This window comes from Synchiropus splendidus, chromosome 13, assembly GCF_027744825.2.
Source record: "Synchiropus splendidus isolate RoL2022-P1 chromosome 13, RoL_Sspl_1.0, whole genome shotgun sequence".
Classification (NCBI taxonomy): domain Eukaryota; kingdom Metazoa; phylum Chordata; class Actinopteri; order Syngnathiformes; family Callionymidae; genus Synchiropus; species Synchiropus splendidus.
Window position 1 is genome coordinate 10,220,083 of NC_071346.1, and position 19,367 is coordinate 10,239,449.

General features: G+C 44.4%; 4 protein-coding genes and 4 non-coding genes across 10 annotated transcripts; 6 read left to right on the forward strand and 2 right to left on the reverse strand.

Annotated features, from left to right (window-relative positions):
- Positions 1-619: 619 nt before the first annotated feature.
- Positions 620-5,809, reverse strand: ccdc39 (coiled-coil domain containing 39). Its single transcript, XM_053883601.1, has 20 exons — positions 5,700-5,809; positions 5,277-5,396; positions 5,010-5,129; positions 4,797-4,943; positions 4,563-4,721; positions 4,405-4,497; positions 4,221-4,349; positions 3,946-4,137; positions 3,400-3,503; positions 3,193-3,325; positions 2,857-3,051; positions 2,613-2,777; positions 2,273-2,410; positions 2,003-2,211; positions 1,815-1,938; positions 1,599-1,758; positions 1,423-1,529; positions 1,222-1,362; positions 980-1,159; positions 620-908 (listed from the first exon to the last, which is right to left on the reverse strand). The coding sequence occupies exons 1-20, from the start codon at positions 5,700-5,702 to the stop codon at positions 810-812; spliced, it is 2,718 nt and encodes a 905-aa protein (XP_053739576.1). The 5' UTR covers positions 5,703-5,809; the 3' UTR covers positions 620-809.
- Positions 5,810-6,115: 306 nt separating this feature from the next.
- dcun1d1 (DCN1, defective in cullin neddylation 1, domain containing 1 (S. cerevisiae)) lies at positions 6,116-12,269 on the reverse strand. Of its 3 annotated transcripts, XM_053883422.1 has the most exons (8): positions 12,237-12,269; positions 8,711-8,782; positions 8,016-8,229; positions 7,780-7,948; positions 7,098-7,228; positions 6,942-7,024; positions 6,772-6,868; positions 6,117-6,701 (listed from the first exon to the last, which is right to left on the reverse strand). In XM_053883422.1, exons 2-8 carry the CDS (start codon positions 8,711-8,713, stop codon positions 6,625-6,627), a joined length of 774 nt encoding a protein of 257 aa, XP_053739397.1. In that variant the 5' UTR covers positions 8,714-8,782; positions 12,237-12,269; the 3' UTR covers positions 6,117-6,624. The 3 variants fall into 3 exon arrangements, with proteins under 3 accessions (XP_053739396.1, XP_053739397.1, XP_053739395.1); XM_053883421.1 differs by lacking the exons at positions 8,711-8,782; positions 12,237-12,269 and adding an exon at positions 8,466-8,689 and having other exon boundaries at positions 6,116-6,701; XM_053883420.1 differs by lacking the exon at positions 12,237-12,269 and having other exon boundaries at positions 8,711-8,848.
- Positions 9,183-9,890, forward strand: setd9 (SET domain containing 9). Its single transcript, XM_053883424.1, has 2 exons — positions 9,183-9,248; positions 9,320-9,890. The coding sequence occupies exons 1-2, from the start codon at positions 9,232-9,234 to the stop codon at positions 9,840-9,842; spliced, it is 540 nt and encodes a 179-aa protein (XP_053739399.1). The 5' UTR covers positions 9,183-9,231; the 3' UTR covers positions 9,843-9,890.
- On the forward strand, positions 10,686-16,753 carry eif4a2 (eukaryotic translation initiation factor 4A, isoform 2). Its single transcript, XM_053883419.1, has 11 exons — positions 10,686-10,792; positions 11,910-11,967; positions 12,034-12,166; positions 12,901-13,040; positions 13,401-13,569; positions 13,637-13,746; positions 14,613-14,756; positions 15,042-15,179; positions 15,249-15,338; positions 15,878-15,957; positions 16,027-16,753. The coding sequence occupies exons 1-11, from the start codon at positions 10,764-10,766 to the stop codon at positions 16,169-16,171; spliced, it is 1,236 nt and encodes a 411-aa protein (XP_053739394.1). The 5' UTR covers positions 10,686-10,763; the 3' UTR covers positions 16,172-16,753.
- On the forward strand, positions 12,201-12,273 carry LOC128770175 (small nucleolar RNA SNORD2). Its single transcript, XR_008416493.1, has one exon. It is a non-coding gene; the product is annotated as a small nucleolar RNA SNORD2 (small nucleolar RNA).
- On the forward strand, positions 13,248-13,322 carry LOC128770174 (small nucleolar RNA SNORD2). Its single transcript, XR_008416492.1, has one exon. It is a non-coding gene; the product is annotated as a small nucleolar RNA SNORD2 (small nucleolar RNA).
- Positions 13,777-13,954, forward strand: LOC128770171 (small nucleolar RNA SNORA81). Its single transcript, XR_008416489.1, has one exon. It is a non-coding gene; the product is annotated as a small nucleolar RNA SNORA81 (small nucleolar RNA).
- Positions 14,791-14,974, forward strand: LOC128770172 (small nucleolar RNA SNORA81). Its single transcript, XR_008416490.1, has one exon. It is a non-coding gene; the product is annotated as a small nucleolar RNA SNORA81 (small nucleolar RNA).
- Positions 16,754-19,367: the final 2,614 nt, after the last annotated feature.

Sequence of the window (19,367 nt, forward strand, 5' to 3'; positions counted from 1 at the left end):
AAATAAAAAGTGGTATTTAACAAAAAAATAAATAAAAGTCTTACTTATTTGTGCAGCACAGATGACCAAACCAGTGACAAACAGGAGCAGCAACATGTTGAAGCAGTGAGAGCGAGGAAGCTGTGGGATAGTTTCCCTCCAGCTCTCACACAATCTCTTGAAATGTGAGAAGAGCCACACCCGATGAGAAAAGTGCTCACAACCTGGAAGTTATGGCTGCATCAGGAATTATTTTCTGCAACCATCAGCAGTTCCTTAATAATGTGATTATTTTCATATTTCTTTTTTATTTTTTATTCCAAAAGATGGGTATCATCTGTCTCCAAAGGTCATGTAACCCTCTTTATCTGGGCCCTCACCGCAGACTTGTTTGTCCCATGTCACCCATGGGGAATGTGGGGGTGGGGGTTACACTGGAAGTTCTGGGCCTCTTCGCTCCAGCGGCTGCCCCTGCGACCAAGCCATGGAAAATGGCTGAATATGTTCCATTTTTCTAGTGTGAAATTCTCAATATAAAAGTACTGTCGGTCCACTCATGTTGTTGGCATAACTATTAAAATGACTTTTCTTTTTTAAATAAAGCAAAAATGTTTCACTTTTAAAAGCTTTATTGACCTCTTTCACACAACAGATAGTTAAACAACATCAGGCCCTAATCACAGGTTGAAAAAACAAGATGAATATTGCACATTTTTACATAAACTGTAATAAAACAAACCCATTTTTCAGAGATCAAAAATGATTTTGATTTCCTTCCCCTCTCCCTGGACTGCAAACCCGTTTGTTTTAAGGCCTCAATTGAGGCTTCTTCAACTTGGTGCTTGGCTGCTGAGAGAAGAGCCAACGTTGATCTTGGACCCTCGGCTGGACAGGGTGGACGGAGCGGGAGCGGGAAGTGGCAAGTTAGCCTAAAAACACAACATAGCATTCAACCTTTACACCCCTCTGAGTTGCATATTTAACAGTTCAGATTCTTCACCTGCACAAAGGACTTCTCCAGCACGGAGCGCAGCTCAGGATTCTCCTCCATCACACCACACAGCATCTTCTCCACATTCTTGCTGAACTCCTTCAGCTGCTTCAGCTTGATGTCCTTCTCCTCCAGCGTCTCCTCTTTGGTGTTTTGGGCCGAGCGGACCTCCTTGGTGAGTTTAGCGCACTGAAGCCCAACATGAAACATCAAAGCTCACCCTGACACTGGCATCCATCTGCACATCAAACCTGTTTCTTCGCTCGTTCAATCTTCTCCTCCTGGGATGAGATTTCTTTCTTCAGTTTGGTGAGAAGCAACTGCTTTTCCTCCATCTTCTTTTTCTCCACTCGCTCCTCCTCTTCAAGACCTTCAATGGTGCTCTGTATTTCCTGGTGAGAAAAGGTCGCCCCAATGGGAAGCTGGTACTTTGCATCAGCCTATCACCTTACCTCTATCTGCAGCTGGAGCTCTTGGACCTGCTTTTTGCTCTTCACTGACTGCTGTTTCGCTACCTTCAGCTGCTCCTCCAGCTTCACCTTTACTTGGTAGTCTTTACCTTAAAAAATAAAATAAAATAAAATAAAAAAATTCAACCTGTTTCATCACACTCCCTCTTCAAACCTACTGCTTTCATTGGCTTTGTTGAGGGTCTTCCGATACTCAGAGTTACTGCTGTCAAACAGCAGATTTGTGTTCTCCAGAGCTCGGTTTTCTAGTTCCATCTTTTGAATTTTGGCATCCAAAGTGTCTCCTTTGATCTTCAGCTCGCCCTTCTCCTGAGCAGCCTGGAGAAGAGCAACTCAAAGTTGATGCACCGCAGAGATTTCTAAAACCTCCTCACCTTAGTGATGAAGTAGGCTTGCGACTTCTCCGCCTCGCCGTCTGCAGGCCCCATTTTCAGAGTCACCAGCTCATAACGGTTCTTCAACAACTCAATCTTGGCCATCTTCTCATTCAGTTCCACACTGCGACGGGATCATCATTGAGCCACGGTCCAGGTGTTTCTTTCGTCCCGGCTTCAGTGTTTACCTGACCTTCCGGCGGTCCTTCTCACACATCTTCAGCTGCTGGTTGAGAGTCTCTCGGTGCATCCGGATCTCATCGATTCTCTCCTTCATGGCTCTCTGCAGGCTCAGCTTCCTCTTCTCCAAAGACAGCACGCTGTCTGCCTTGTTGTGCAGCAGATCTCGCATGTGCTTGACCTTCATCTTCAGGATGTTGTGCTCCACCATGTTGTCCTGCGCAGGTTGTTGACGCAAGTGAGATGAAGCTTTGGGTGCGAGCTTGTTTGCGTCTCACCTGCTTCTTGAGACGGAGTTTCTTCAGCAGCTTCTCAGTCGTGGTCTGCTGCACCGTCATCACTGCCAGTTTTTCACCCAAGTCTTTCTTTTGAGCTTCGGACGTCTCCAGCTCCTTCTTGAAATAGCGAATACTGTCCTGCACAGGAGGTCAAAGCAGGACCAACACACAGCCAAGTTAAAATCCGATGGATGGATGGTTGGATAGATGGATAGTAGTGACGGGTCCCGCAACACCGATGCGCCGGCGCACGCGCTGAGCTCACAGAGCAATGCCCGCGTCGAACGCGCCGAACTGTGGATGGATGGACGGACGGACTGACTGACAGATACTTTCTTACCTCTGATTCCTTCAAAGTCTTGCTGAGATTAAGGGCTGTCTTGCGCTTCTCTTCCAAAACCTGGTCCAGTTCAGCGATCTTCTGCTCAAACACTTGTTTTTCATCTGATTCAACGTCGCCCTGAAGTCGACCCAGCTTTCTCTCCAGACAGGCGATCTGGGTGTCCTGGTCAAGCAAGAGCACACAACACCAGTGAGGAGTGCAAGCCACGGAAACAACATCTTTGGCTTCTGCACCTCCGAACCTGCTCACTCATGATCATTTGCTGTCTTATCAGTTCCTTCTCCATTTTCTTCAGCTGCGCGGTCAGACTGTGGATGGTGAACTTGCTCTTGGAGATGTGGGCGAGGGAGTCCTTCTCTTTTCTCTTCAGACTGTTGACTTGTTCTTTCAGGCGAACAAGCTCCTTCCTCTGGCTGTGCATCTGGAGTTCTAATGCCTAAAATGCCATTCAAAATAAATTAAAAATATATATATTTTTGGAGAGATTATGAGTTGTGTATATAACTAATTGTGAGGGAGACAAAACGTCCAAAACCTGGAAGTGTTGAATGTGTTATTTTGCGTGCTATTTTGTTACCTTAATATTCTCTTCTTCATTTTTCAGGAACTGCTCCAGCTGTGCGGCTCTCTCCTCCTCGCTGAGAGCCGACTCCATCACGTCTTTTAGCTTCTCTCCAAGACTGTTGTTGAGCAGTTTGGCCTGCTCCAGCCTACATCAGCAAAAATAAAAAACCTTGTTCAAACCACCTGTTTTATTCATAACTCATGACAATATGACGTTTACTTCTTGTTGTTTTCCTCAATATCTGATCTCAATTTGGTTATTTTGGACATCATGGAATCCACGTCTGAGGTGACCCGGTCCAATGCGCTTTTTTGACTGTTCACCTGTGGAAACAGAGGCGAACAAGTCGCGTTAATAAAAATCATAATCTGAGTGCAATGAGCTCAGTCGGACAGCAGATGGCAGTAGCTCCAAAGGCGCCACAACAACATAGGGAAACCTTTAACGCGTCGGTAAATCCACTTCTAGTAAGACGCATGTTACTTTTTTGCAGTGATTCGATTGTATGTTTTGGACAAAATTTGAGCTTTTCCTCTCATTGAAACTCAATGGGAGAATCTTTACAACATCTGCAGATCTAAACTATGACAGAAATCAAGTCAATTCTAACTTTACAAGCATCCATGGAAGTTTCATCTAAATATTTTCCTCTGTTTTAGTGACTCTGTTTGAAACAAACAAACCAACCAACAAGCAAACCGAGCACCTAATGACAGAGAACCTCTGGCATAATGATACAGTTATAATTGAGAATTGCAGTCTGACCTCGTCCTGCAGTCGGTTGTAATCCGACTCCAGATCCTTCAAGTCCCGCCGCAGTTTCTCAGCTTGTTGTTTGGCGATCACTATCTTCCTGTCCAGGTCCTTGTTTGTGTGCCTCAGTGTGTCCAGAAACGACTTCTTCTCGTTGATGACGGCGCTCTTATCCCTGATCTTCTCATTGTCTTGTGCAAGTTTCTGAAATAATTCGAGCCAAACAATATTGCCCTCTGTTTTTCAGGGGAGGGGACATTTGTTACAAACAAACCAAGAGTTAATACCAGTGAGCACTGCTGCATCTCATCGTCTCGCTGCTTCAGCTGTCGGATGGTGTTTTCCCACTGCTGGATGATCTGCTGCGTCTCCAAATGCTCCTGCTGCAGACTCTCTGTGGTCTTGTCCAGGGTTAACTGTGAGGGAGAGCGTGTTACACAGACCTCTCCACTGTCAGTCAGTGTTGCCTACCTGTGTGGACATGCATTCTGTCTTCTCCTTGTCCAAGGCTCTTCGCTTCTCACTCGCCTCTGCTGTGGCCTTTTCTATAGCCAGAGTGAGAGACTGGAAATGGAGGGCAGCATGGTTCAGTTAAAGGGGAGACGGAACAGTCCAACATCTCAAGTCACCTTGATCCTGCTCTCGTCTTCCTTGGCGTACTTGGCAATGGCCATCATGTCCTCGTGCTTTTGAGACTCATCCTTCAAAAAAGCCTCCAGGGTCTGTTTGTCCCAGTCCATTTGCAACCTGAAGTCCTCAAGCCTCTGCTCTGCATTGAAGATTTGATTCTGCAGAGGAATAAAACACCACTTGCACATTCACAAACTCTTCCATCAAGTGGTGTTCTCGTGTTCAGTGCACACCTCCAACATGCTTTTGCTGTCAGCCAGAGTCTTCAGCTCATTCTCCATCTTGATGTTCTCCTGAGTTAAGCGGCCAAGCTCCCTCTCTGCTAGAGATGTGAGGTGCTTCTCAGTCTCCACCTCTCTCTCCTTTGCTTTACATAGCGCCTGTTCAGAAACATACCAAGATTCATGAGTTAAATCTGTCTGGCGGAGGAGAAGAAGAAGACCCACCTGGGTGTTTTCCAGCTCTTGTCTTAGATTCCTGAGAAATTCAAGCATGAGTTTCTTCTGATCCTTATTCCTCTCACGTTTGTTTTGCAGGTGCAGTAGCTGCTTCTGTTTTCTTTCAATCTGTTTGAGTTAGAATACGTTAATTTCAGCGTTCCATTTGATGATCTCATGAATAGGTGTCAACATAAGCCCGTTTCAGAACGGAGGAAACAGCTTCAGCGACTTTCGATACTGTTGTATCAATACGTTTTCTGTGATGCGTCTCACCTCCTCGATCAAGGCTCGGTTCTCGGCCGTGGGCTCAGGGATCGCAAAGCGCGTATCCCAGCCGACCTCCGTCAACACCGTCGACAAGATGGACGACATGTTCTGACTCTGCAGCCTCACCTGAAAGATGATAATACTGAGACCAACTTGGCTCAATTGTTCACAATTCTTTGGTCGTTGTTGGAGGCGCGATATGTTGTCCGTCTCCCGTAGCAACCAGCGGAAGTTGTCGTGTCACGTGACACAGTCAAAGCGGAAAAACGCACTATTACTCGAAAATAATTTCTTTAAACGCCACCAAACAAAACAATAAAAACAGTGTATTCGAAACACTGAGCACGAAACACGAGATTTGTTAAGTTGAGACAGTATTTTACTCAGCAACTTGACGTAAAAAAAATTAATATTTTTGTCTAGACTTGCCATTTTGAATTTCCACTGGTGAGTCGAAAGTCTTCTTTTAGCAGATGTCCTTTTACTTCTCACAGCAGACAAACGCTGCTCAGTGTCTCATTCTGAGAATGACATTTTTCTCTTTACTTTTTTAAAATTCCTGCACGGCTTTGGTTGCATTTATACTCTTTAGATTGTCTTTGAAATATACACTGTTGCCTAATGAGAAAAAGGGGAATTAAAGACACAAGAAAGATCAGTGTACTTCTTTGATTTGAACTACTTGTGTGCGCATACATTTACAAAACCCTTAACTGAAGACAGCACGTTCTTGATCCCAATTTTGTGAGTTTGTGGACGGGAGGAGAACAGCACTTAATCCCATTTCACCCACTGAAGAAAAGTTTTAGACCTGTACATCCGATGACAGAACGAAAGATGCCAAATTGAAACATTTATTTGATGTTCATACGTTTGTTTTAAAGGAACAGCAATATGCTTAAAAATTACAATCAATGATTTCAACTAACTTGTCACATAGGTGTAAAGGAAAGAACGCTCACAGGAATCATACAATTGGATTTTGTCAGACCTCACTGGAGTACATTTCCGAAGTGCATCCATTGACCCGCTTCGAGCAGAATGCTGGCACATAGTAAAACCAGGTACACCAAGACTAATTCCTCCCCAGTTGGCTTGAGCACAAAAAAACCCCCAATACTTAAGATGACGAAATTCAAAAAACATCACACGATGACCAACAAACTTGTATGCCTTTTTTTTCTGTACACATGTACACACCAACACATACATACTGTATAAAGTATCTGTTGTGTAAAATATTCCAGTCCTGAGTGTTTAAAAGGCAACTAAGTTTCTCAGCTTAGTGTGGTCCACTAGTTCTTCGATTACTGCAATCCTCGTAGCAAATGTAGGCGGTTGTTCACAGAGGAGCTCAGACTGCGGTGCTTTTGGTTCCAATGTGCGGCCGAGCAAACTCCACAAAGTCATCGATGAGAACCGGCCATGCTCCTGTCGGAGGACAACACGAATCAAACATCAGAGACATGAAACGCTATTTCAAATCTACACCTTTACAAACCTTCCTCATCGTAATTGGACATGTCATCAGTGATCATAGTGCTGAAGTCCAGCAAGAGGTTCCAAGTGTCCTTAGGAATGGATCTTTTGTGGTGCTCCTGAAAAAGCAAAATAATCGATCAATCCCCGACACTCGACTACGACCAGCAGCTGCGTGAGGAACCAACTCACAATTAAAAATGTGTTCCACAGATCAAGGAACTTGAATCTTCCAGCCAGTACTAAATTCCAATATGCAATAGCCATTTCTAAATCTGAGTGGAGAAACATGGAAAAAGGTTAACATCAAATGTTGTTTTTCAAGAAGGGACAAAAACGGTTCCATACCTAGACCTTTCTGTCCAGGGTTCTTAGCAAAATTAAATGTAAACTGATAAAAATCCTTAAACCGGCCTTGGTCCTTTAGCTCTTGCTCCATCTTTGGTAGCTGAGATTTGAGCTTCTCAATAGTATCACAGCTGCAACAAAGCAAAGCAAGAACATTGAAGATGACAAGAAACATGAAACAGCTTGTTTCATGAACTTTTTAAAACCTCGCAATGCCTTTCAGAACACCTGCATGTAGACTCAGTGACCATGTTTTCACGCAGAAAATAGTTGGACAAAGACATCTAACACACATTAAATGCTGCTTCGATAGAGAGAGTCACTGGGCTGTCGAGGTAGATTAGTCAGACTAAGAGACTTTTAATCTCTCTCCCATTATCAGACTATGCTGCCAACAATCATTTTTAAAGCCAGCGTTCTGGGTCATCATGTAACCTGGTTGAATCACGTCTTTGAACCAGGGATGCTGGCATTTGTAGAGAGTATTGTGCAGTCTCCGAATCAGAATCAGAAGGTTTTATTGCCAATGTCAGTGAGGAGCCCACCAACTAGGAAAGTGCTTTGGTACATTGTGCAATAATAAACAAAATAAACAACAAATAATAGTGATAATAAAAACCACAAATTCATATTTAGCACACCTGTAAAAAAAAGGCATGGTTGTAATAATCATCATCCTCACCCTTGATCTGCCATTCCTTCCATAAATTCCTGTTTTGAGAACTCGCACTGTGTTGCAGCCCTGAACTTCCAGGCTATGAGCAGAACACTGATACTGGCTGGGTCCAAACCAAGGTCATCGCAAAACTGTTGGATCCCATCGATGCCAATTTTGCTCTCATCGAGGGGATCTTAAAAAAAAAGGTTATTCAAATTCAAATAGGTATACATTAAGCATGGATGATGTGTCACCCATACCTCTGTATCTGTTGTAAAGTTGCTCAAGTTTCTTCTTGTCGAGACCACACTTCAAGTTTGGCACATAGTGCTCCGGGTTCTGGAAAAACTTGTCAGTGGCTAGATCTAGTTTCCAGTCGTTCTGGGACAGACAGGTCAGCGCAGTCTTCTCGTTGGATTGGGTGAAAATGATAAACTGGCGAATCTTATCCTTCTGAGAGGATTTCAGCTTGTTCTGCGGAAACACGTGGGGAATAAGTGCAACACTATAAACCAACCCATAGAGGAAACAACAGCGTCCTTCGTAAGATACTAAAACGCTGCAATTCAAGTTACGTGCTAAAACCATGAAAGAACAAACGCTAGCTAGCATGCTATCCTGGGAGAACATTATTTTATTATGACACAAGTGCAACAAAACCCCAGTGTAACCGTGACAATTCCGTTTACGTGGTGTATGGACGAGCTTACTTTCATGTGGGTCGTTTTCTTCATCGCCGGTCTTCGAGAGCTAACTAGAGCAGTTGGCTGCTTTAACACTGAGCTAGGTGGCTTATGCTAACGAGGAAAGCTGCGCTTGACAGCTATTATATAGAACCGCTTCCAAAACAATATTTTTACACCTCACGGATCATACGCATCCCATCGAATCTACACGATTATATCTGTTCTTATTTCCAATAGCGACATTTTATCTAAATAAATATTATCCTCACCATGTTTATCTTTTCCGACTCACTTTTCACCCATCCAGCTGGCTCCACCAAGTAAAGTGTTTCCGGATGAACCTTCATTTAAAAAAATAAAGGCAGAAATTTAATTTAAATATTTGAATTCAATTCATAGTTTGTTCATTCTAATTCATCTAATTTAAACTCGCAATAAGAAGATGGGCTGATACGCGTTTTCTTTCATGTTTTAGCTAGGTGTTGCGTGCTGCGCGGGTGTGTTTGGAACCTTAAATTTATTTTGGAAGACTGTAAACTCGTGCGGTTAACTAGTTCCTGTATTTGCTGCGCGCTAGTTCACGCCACACTCCGGATGTTTAAGGAACTTTTGGGGAGATTTTCCGCCAAATGGAAGTTGTACCGTCACAGGTTTGTTCCGTGGGTTCTGGTGAATATACGTAAGAATGAGAAAACTCTTCGACAGGTGAAGAAAGGCTCGGAAGACAAGCTGGTCCGCGATGAGGAGGTTACGCGGAGCCTGTTGAAGCTATTCTCAGCAATAAAGAGTCATGAGGAGCCTGGAACTGTACGATCCGATTTGCAGCCTTTGTGCTCTCAAACCATCATGATGGAAACTCTGGGCTTCTGTATTGATAGGAGGCCAAGTTTGCTGCCACATGCGGGAACTGGGGTGTTTGTCAGCAGAGGACTTGTGTCCAAAGGAGCGACAGTGGCCATGTATCCAGGCACCGTCTACCAAGCCTACGAGCCCATCTTACTCCAGTCCATCAGAAACCCATTTGTCTTCAGGTGCATCGATGGCATCTTGATCGACGGGAATGACAAGGGCATCTCCAAAATGCTGTATAAGTCATGCAGTGCCAGGGACAGAGTGGGTCCCTATATGATGAGCGACACCAGCTGGCTGTCCTGCGACCCGCTGAACCCGCTTGCAGTGGGTCAGTATGTGAACAACTGCTCCAACAAGTGGCCCGCCAACGTTTGCTACCAGGAATATGACCTCCCAGAAAAGTTCCCCATTGAGCTGCGCAAGTTTATTCCCAATATAAACTACAGTCAGGAGATGCAGAGGCCCATACGCTGCGTTGTCCTTGTATCCCTCAGAGACATTACTGCTGGAGAAGAGCTCTTCTCTAACTACTACACCATCGTGCATTAAGTTCTAAACTCTTTCTTCCACTGCTGCACTTAAGGACGTCGGCTCAAAGAACGCTTGCCAATGACCCTTCTGTATCACCTTTTATTTATCGATTAAACAGTTATATTTTTCCACAACGGCTTTGTTTTGAATCAATTTCAAGTTAAGTGTACATCATATGACCGGGTTTAGCTCTTAATATTGTCTGACAAACAAGTGGAATAATTTAAGGTCTTTTAAAACCCTGAAATTTTATTTAAATTCCAGGGTAAGGAAAATCAGGCAAAGCATTCAATAAAAATCTTGTGCACTTAAGTGAATTTTTTCAAAATATGATGCAGATACGTGACGTAGTTTTTAGTTGTATTTATGAAAAATACTGAACTAATAATATTACAGAGAAAGTTGTATTAGAAAGAAAATGTTTGTTCTTTTCAAGTTACTAGTTACAAGTTACTATAATGGTCAAACATGCATTTGTATTCAGAGACATATATCACAGGCTTATAACAGGTACGGTATTTCTCAAATAAACGCTTGTATTGCATCTGACATATTGTCCATATGACGGGCTCTACACAACACTTCATTGCTTGACCTTAAAACCTAATTTGCCGCGTGAAACTGTGTATCAACTTTGACACGAACGAGACACCGTAGCTGCCTAAGCACCCCCAATTGCTGCAATATCAGTCCGCTAACAAATATAGTTTTTATTTATTCCCCGCTTTTCCCAGCATGTAATATTTAACATCCAATATAAAGTACATTGCAAAGAATAAAAACTGAAAACTGTTTGAGGGTAGGTTCATGCAATTGACTTTAAAAAAGGTGCGTTTAGTTATTTGACAGTTGATCGTGGAAAGTAGTCCGGCTCCATAAAGGCAACAGACGTCGCCATCAGCGATCTTTCCAGACGCATGCTGAAGTTGAGGACGGACCATGTCTAGCGATTCTGCGGACTATAACAGGTAAAACCACGTGGAGCAGTTGTATTGACTTGGCGATGTGCTTGGGCCTCATATATCTGAACAATAGCTGCGTGGTTCCTCTTCCCAGTCGCATGAATTAATATCAAACCCTGACTAAGGCCTAGTTGAGCGCCAGTGCACCACCGAGGCTAACTGTTAACACTGTCAAGTAATGAGCCGAAAAGTTGGTTTCCAGTCAGTCATTGACTCGTTAATGGTCCCTGTTTATAGTCTCCATTACATGTATATAACCTTAATAGAACGGTGTTACGAACTACTTAAGTAAAGAGTTACGTTTGGGCCTGTTCCAAAGGCAGAGCAGGCCCAAGTGTCCGACATGTTGGTACCGTATTGAATATTAAGGAATGAATGCCCCAACTGTATCGAAACTGCCTGTAACTGTGCGAGTGGAGTGCTCGTTGCATAAGAGGTCATTTTATACTGCTCTAGGTGGAATTTAACACGTGTCCCGTGGGTTATTCTGGGCGTAGCTTCGGACAACGTGGGCCGCCCACCACGGTGCTAACGCTGGCTGTACAGGTTAGCCATCCAGAATTGTTCGGTCCGGAACTTTGTTAACTTTAGAACGTGACGGTGTCGTTCAGCTGTTCATAGGGAGTGCTGCGTTTACCATTATGTTGAGATTCTATATGGAAATCTATATGCATGCCCGCGTCTCAAACTTCTGGCTGTAACGTCTATATATTGTTTGCTTCGATGTGGCGCAGGGGAAAGCAGTAGGTCATCTTTTGTTCCCTCCACGATCCAGGTTGTTGTATAATAAACTGGATCATGGTGAACGGCAGGTGTGCTCGTTGGGCACCTGTGACGTAGATTGGTTAGCTTCATGACACGTTTAAAATTGGAAAAGTCCCTTGGTCTTGCTTAAATCACAAACATGTTTTTGAAACTATTGTTTATTCATATAATGGCACGCTGTGGTTGAGTGTGACATCATTTGTTCGGCTTTAGTACTAATTCTGGCCTTTTGTAGTGTTTTGGATGAAAGGCATGCAAAGTGTCAGGGATCAAAAGTTGCCTTTTTTTGGCCTCTTAAATGCCCCTGCGGGGAAATTGCAATTGTCTGACTCATTTTGTAAACTTTTATGTTCAACAGCTCAAGAGACCGTGACCATGGGGGGCCTGGTGGGATGGAGCCTGATGGCATCATTGAGGTGACAAAATAAAATATCCCTCAATTGTAAGGACTATTTGAACATTTATTTTTATACTTTTTACAGAGCAATTGGAACGAGATTATCGACAACTTTGATAATATGGACCTGAAGGAAGCGCTTCTCAGGGGAATATACGCATATGGCTTTGAGAAACCGTCTGCCATTCAACAAAGAGCAATAATTCCATGTATTAAAGGTACGATAAGTAATTCCGGAAGGTTTTAGAATGTGAGTGAAATGATGCTTAACCATCTTTCGGGACTTACCCAACAATGGTGATGCTTTTTCCATTACTGATCACTCACTTTCTAATTGACTCGAGAGCAGTGTATTTTTGGGCTGCAATGACTTGTCGACGATAGTCACCGATGGCTGAATGAACTGTCATGTCGTCTTGGCTCTTCTGCGCGTGTGCCCGAGTGACCACTATACGAAAAATGACATGCTCCGTGACCATTGCGACCCAAAAACGTCCATAGTGTGGACGCTCCTCATTGAGATGGCAAATAACTGGCAGATAGGGTATTTAAAATCTGTAACAGAAGTCAGATGGTGTGTCCATAAACCTGGGTGCACGTTCTGGGTCTGCTTGAGGCTGTCTCTCTGTCATGGAGAGGTTGAGGGACACGCTCTACAGAGATGCTAGTCAAAGTTTTTAGTGGAGTTTTATTACCAAACAAGGGCTTGAATTCAAGGCTTTACGGAGAACTTTCAACTCTGGATCCTCAGAGCTACATTTCCTAACTAACCAAAGCTGTTCTGAAACTACACTGTTTACGTGTTGGTCAACCAGTACATGTCATATGCCTACAAGTCATTCAGCTTGTCGGTGACTAGTCGACTATCAAAATGGTTATTTGCAGCCCAAATGTATTAAGCTTATTCAGTTTTTAAATCCTTGGTAACCACATGCCTTTGTACTCTTGTTAGGCTATGATGTCATTGCCCAAGCGCAGTCAGGCACTGGCAAGACGGCCACCTTTGCCATCTCTATCTTGCAGCAGTTGGACATAGAGCAGAAGGAGACTCAGGCTCTGGTGTTAGCTCCCACTAGAGAGCTGGCTCAGCAGGTATGCTGTTCCTGAGGTCAACACACCTCAGTGTCACAGACCTAGCAGCACATTGAGGACACTGAAATGCTAAGGTACCCTTTTCCAAAAACTTGTCAAAATTCTGAAACAAATAATTGTCTTAAGGGTTGGTGCAGTCTGTCTGTGGCTGCATTGGTCTAAGAGATCTGGCTTTGTGGAATTTGATGTGGTTGTTTTTGAAAAACTGGGTGAGATGATGGCATACCATCTTTCGGGACTGACTTGTGACATGGTGATAACACACCTTGAGACTGATCACCCTGCACGACTCCTTGCTCAACATCCTGGAGCTGTAATGTGCTTGCTCATTTTTCTTTTTGTTACCTGTACCTCCATCAGATCCAGAAGGTCATTGTGGCCCTCGGTGACTACATGGGCGCTAACTGTCACGCCTGCATTGGAGGCACCAATCTTCGCAGCGAAATTCAGAAGTTTCAAGCTGAAGCTCCTCATATTGTTGTCGGCACACCCGGCCGCGTGTATGACATGCTCAACCGGAGGCACCTATGCAAGTATCACCCGCTCAAACCCATCATTCTACTGTAGCTGTTACTGACGTGTTCTCCTGTGTCCAGATCCCAGATCGATCAACATGTTTGTTCTGGATGAAGCTGATGAAATGTTGAGTCGAGGATTCAAAGATCAGATCTATGAAATCTTCCAGAAACTGAGCACCAACATTCAGGTGAACACGCCTTCTCCGCCGCTGCCGACAGACTTCTGCATTAACAGAAGTCTGCTAAAATTGTGAGATTCAGCTTGCTGTTTCCCGCAATAATGCTAGCAGACTACCGCGCAGAAGAAGATGAAGCTCACCGTGCTGGAAATGAGACGCGGTCGAACCTCTTTCTTAATGTTCGGTGGCCTCTGTCTCAAGGCTCGGTGATACAAAATGTATCTGTTTTTCATGTGTCTTAAGAGTTCTACAACTAGGATTTATAAAGCAGAACATTACTGTGTTGTTGGGCAGCTATTAGATTTAGTCTGGAAATGAATGGGAAGCAACAGTCTGTTTTGGCTCTTCCCATCAAGCAATTCAGTTTCCTCCACCTTTTCCTGTCGTGTACATGCTCCCGAGTGAAGCATCCTCTTCATGTTGCTGCTGGTGTCTCCTCTCTGCATGACCACCTGAGTGGTCTCCCTAACTTGTATGCTACAAACACTCTTAGCTTTTCATTTGGTGCATGACTCATCCATCTAGCTGCGCCCTCTGCTGCCCCCCACCACCCAGCCCCACCCCCCACAACCTGCAGTGGTGTTTGTGCAAAGCTGCTGTGTCATCTGAACAAGGGGATCAGATTTTTAGCGAGTGAGCACGTGGCTCAGTGATGACCGTCATACACTATTGACGAACACTTCATTTATGTTTTTATTTTTGAACTCGACTGCAGGAAATGTTTCGCCATGTGCCACAGTCACAGGCTTCAAGGCGATGCCTGTAGTTGTTAGAATGTTTTATCTCTTCAGCCTCTTTGAAAGGCTGTTCGTTGCTGCAGTAGTATGAAGCTCCCTGATGCTTTGGTCTGAAAATCTTGTGTGCTGGCTTCTCAGGTTGTTCTGCTCTCGGCCACCATGCCAGCAGATGTGTTGGAGGTGACCAAGAAGTTTATGCGGGACCCTTACCGGATCTTGGTGAAGAAAGAAGAGCTTACCCTCGAGGGTATCAAGCAGTTCTATGTGAACGTAGAACGTGAGGTGCGTGCCGGTGCGGTCACTTGTACATAGAGCGTCCTTCTCTCCAAAGCACCCTGCTCAAACTGCACCAGCCGAGCTTCTGAAGGTCAGCTGGTGTGGTCGTGTAAGTGCGGGTACACCAGGGAAGGAGATCAGACACACCGAATCTGAATGGAGACAATGGGCGGACCTCTTTCTTAATGTCCAGTGTCCTTGTCTTAAGATGACGTGTGACATTCAGAGTGCTGTATGTGAGTCTGAAGTGGGTCCTTCTGTTCCTGTGCTGACTGGCGTGTCTTGTCACAGGAGTGGAAGCTGGACACTTTGTGCGATCTCTATGAGACTTTGACAATCACCCAGGCTGTGATCTTCCTCAACACCAGGAGGAAAGTGGACTGGCTGACGGAGAAGATGCAAGCACGAGACTTCACCGTGTCCGCCCTGGTGAGCTTTGCCCTTCACTGTCGGTGCTCCATAAAGACAAGTGTCTCAAATCTACGCCGTTGTCCGCAGCACGGCGACATGGACCAGAAGGAGCGTGATGTCATTATGAGGGAGTTTCGCTCTGGCTCCAGTCGTGTCCTGATCACCACTGACCTACTGGTTAGTCTTTTTTTTTATTTTTTTTAATTTGATAATAGAAGTGGCATTTTGAAATGAAAGCCAGATGTTTATTACGTTGCGATCGTCCTCTGATGACTGAGCAAAATGAACGTCTGGGAGAGAAGGGCTCAATCTCCACAATGGCTTCCTTGGCTGTAAGATTCTGTTACTTTTCATTGAGCCACAGATGCGCCATGTGACCGAGGGCTGCTTAAATCTGGGTGGCCATGTTGAAAATATTGCACAGCCATGGTCAATTTTACCATTTATCCCCAAGTTTCTTCCTATTCAGTTGAACAAAAAGTAAAAAATTTAGACAAGATGAGAATTAAAAATCCTCATGAGTAGGTTAAGCTGCCACACGAGGGCGCCCCTGTCCACTAAAAAGGAATTCCTGTTTATAGACTTTAAAGGCAGTTTACTCTAAAATGAAACCGGGCCTTATTCAACCGCTAATGATTTCTTCTGTTATTCTTGACCCTTGCACTGTAACTTGAGTTGGTCCTGTCTCCATTAACACCAATGTTCTTGCTCCCCAGGCTCGTGGGATTGACGTGCAGCAAGTGTCTCTGGTAATAAACTACGATCTTCCAACAAACCGAGAGAACTACATTCACAGGTTGGTTCGACTCTGACTTTTCCAAGGCCACCGTGACCCACCGCTCTGACCCCGCCCTTCTGTTTTCAGAATCGGCCGCGGAGGCCGTTTCGGCAGGAAAGGAGTGGCTATCAACTTCGTCACCGACGACGACCGCCGGTGCCTCCGGGATATCGAGACGTTTTACAACACAACCGTGGACGAGATGCCAATGAACGTGGCCGACCTGATTTGATTGTAGCCGGTTTCCACGCAGCGATTAGCCAACGTCCACTTGCATTTTGCTTACTATTTTCAAGGGGGAGAAGTTGTCTATGCGAAACCTTGGCTCCGACTTTTGGCATGTGTTTCAAAGCGAGGTGACGTTTAACAGTTGTAGATTTTGAACTCGACTGGTTGGAGCTCTTAAGCCATGGAGGCTGTATTGGTCTTTTTCAGATATTACTCTCCTTGTCCACTTCAAATGCGAATATTGGATGTGCTCCACCACTTGGTAACCTACTTGTGGACTAAAAGGTATAAGTGCTGTATAAAGTCTGCTACTTATGTTATGCTAACATATGTGCGATATTGTGTGGCGCTGCTTCGATGCACCTTCTGTGTAGTTTAGCTGTTCTGGCTTTTTGTATTTTGTGGATGTTTCTAAAGTGTACAAAATTTTAAGAAGTATTTACTCTATTTATCTTCGGTTGGCCCTGGTTTGCTTGTCTGTCTATACAAGAATATCACAGTTTATAGCCTCTATTGAGCAGTTTGAACAGTTTCTCCTTGGAGTCATTGTATGATTGTCTTAAACAAAATAAACATTGCTGTTCTAGATTGTGTTTATGCTTTTTGTCGGTACGTCTTTACCCTCCTCGCTGAGTTGAGCGTCTGCTGCCACTTCTGACTGTAGAGTTGCTTGTCCTCACCTCAACGGTTTGATGGGATGAGGGTGGGGAGGTTGGCGCGTTTTTCGAACGCGCCAACCTCCCCGATGTCAAATGTTTGGCTTTGGTGGTATGTACTGGTGATATTTCCACGGAGTGGGTGTATTACCAGTTTTGTATGTTATTTTTTTTTGGGATTTTCACTCATGCAAAAACTGAACAATGAGCTCACATGAAGTGCCCGACCTGTTGCCGTCCAGGACACATTACAAGCTCACACAACTGACCATCAGTCGCCATGAAATCCAAGTGGTTTACTAGACACTTCTCTAATTCTTTCACTTCCTCGCTTCACTGACAAAGAACAAACTGTTCTCAGTAGTTCCCATTTTACAACTGAGGGATTGATCCTCCATTTACTCTTCTCTCAACTCTCCTAAAACAAGCCACGCTTTATTTAGCTTCACCTTTTTGTTTTTACTGCCACGCTGTCATAAAACCCTTCCTTCACTTATTTGTTCAGCGAAGATGCCCAACACGCCCACGTGTCCTGGCGCTTCCTAAAACGCTCGAGTACATTTTGTCGGGTGGGTCCCGACCTCATATTTGATCAGTATGTTTGCTGCCTGGAGTCGAGGATACGGTTAAGGATCCTGCTACTTTCGTTTTGACAGTGACAGGGTGTTTGTTATTTTAACGTGAAAGGAAAACTAAACTCCCATCACTGCAGGAATACACCACTATTTTTTGGTCAATTTTTATCATCACAATTTATACTATTTTAATCAATTCAATGGGAACGCAAAATGAACATGAAAGCTTCCTGTTTTCACCCACAAGAAAACACCAGATGAAATAAAATGATTTATTTATTATGTAGAATGTGGTCATAATATAGTTTGCCCTCGATCTCACTTCTTACCTCGGAGTGAATGATGCCTCAACATGAAGAGAAGCAAGGACCTGACTACCAACAATCCAACAAGTTACATCCAAGATTTATTCCCTGACAGAGGAGTCTAATACAAAAGCAGATTTCTGGGTCAGCAACTACGTCTGACTTAGCCTTAGCAGAAGTCCGGTAGAGCGACAAAAAACTATCTGAGGTCTTGACCCTTTATACACAAAAGTTTCCTCCGTCCTCGTCCGATTGGTCCTTCGCTGTTGATGCCAGTTCTGGTCGCTGGCTCCCTCGTAACCATGGCAACGACCACAAGGCATGCACCCCCGTTCCAGACCCAGGCGGCTCTTATCAGGACCAGCTCCTTCCAGCTCTGGAGAAGATGGTACTTCCCAGTCTCCTCCGTCTGACCTTGGACCCTTTTATTGAGTTCCAATGTTGTTCACTCCCGTCTTTGAAGTCCACCTGCAACTTCAAATTCTCACACACTCCCTCATCCAGCATTCCTGCATCTGTAAAGAACTTCTTTATTAGCAGCACAAACAATGAACAATATTAATATTGTATTATAAAGGCGCTATTCCCAATAACTGGAGTCCACCGAATCCATCCACCATCACAGAAGATGAGGTGACATGAATTCAAGGTGACCTGGAGGTCATGCACACGCTTGAGTGTTTACTAACACCCCCGGCGCAGGAGTCAACCCAAATGCCAAAGAGGGATCAGAGTTTCCATAAGCAGAGTGTGTATATTCTCGTCCCAGAGGAGCAGGAACTCGGAGCACGCTGGTGACTCGGGTATTTTTGGCCCGAGACATGTCAGACGGTTCCCACTGAACGGGAGCAGCAGAGGAAAGTTCTCAGTGAACTCACCAGCCGAGGATTTATTTTGGAGGAATGCAGCAGGAAAAATAAAAGTCATGGTCGCTGCGAATGTTTATCGCCGTGTGTGTGGAAACTCTGCGTAGTCGTGGAAGAACCACTAAGTATTTGGAGCCGGGTTTAAAGCCTAATTTGGGAAAAAAAGTGATGATCTTTATGAGTGGTCCACGGCTCTGACAGGAAACCAAGTTCCTTCGCTGACTCAGCGTGCAGGGATGTGGAAATGTGCTTAAAGGGAAGGGAAAATGAGACGTTGGCCTTTCAAATGACGGGGACTGGAGTCAGGTCCGGCTTCCTTGTTTTTGAGGATTTTGCTGTACCAGGGTGGAGTATCGCCGATGGTGAATCTGCTGTTCTGTAAAGTTTGGTTTTCAATTGTCATGTGTTTTTCTATTCATTTCAGTAAAACATTGAATTACTTGTGCATATGTGTGGTAGTGTTCCTTATACTTCACTTCACCTTTTTTAGAAACTAATATTGACATTAATAAAAACCAGCCTCCCACATATTTGCTAGCTCAAACAATGAAGTGCACGTGTGTCAAAGTTAAGGCCCCGGGGCCAAATCTGGCCCGACCACTCATTGAATTACACTACACTGCTGATTTAAGGGGCACAAGAGGGACAACTTTAAATTGAATTTGGACTCAAAACAGTTGACAGTGTTCAATGAATAGGACTGGATTTAAAGTGTAGGTTCCACGTGTGGTTGGATTTCAAGGTCACAGGTCAAGCGGAGCAAGGCACTCTAGGGCATAAGACAGGTCACCAAGGCAC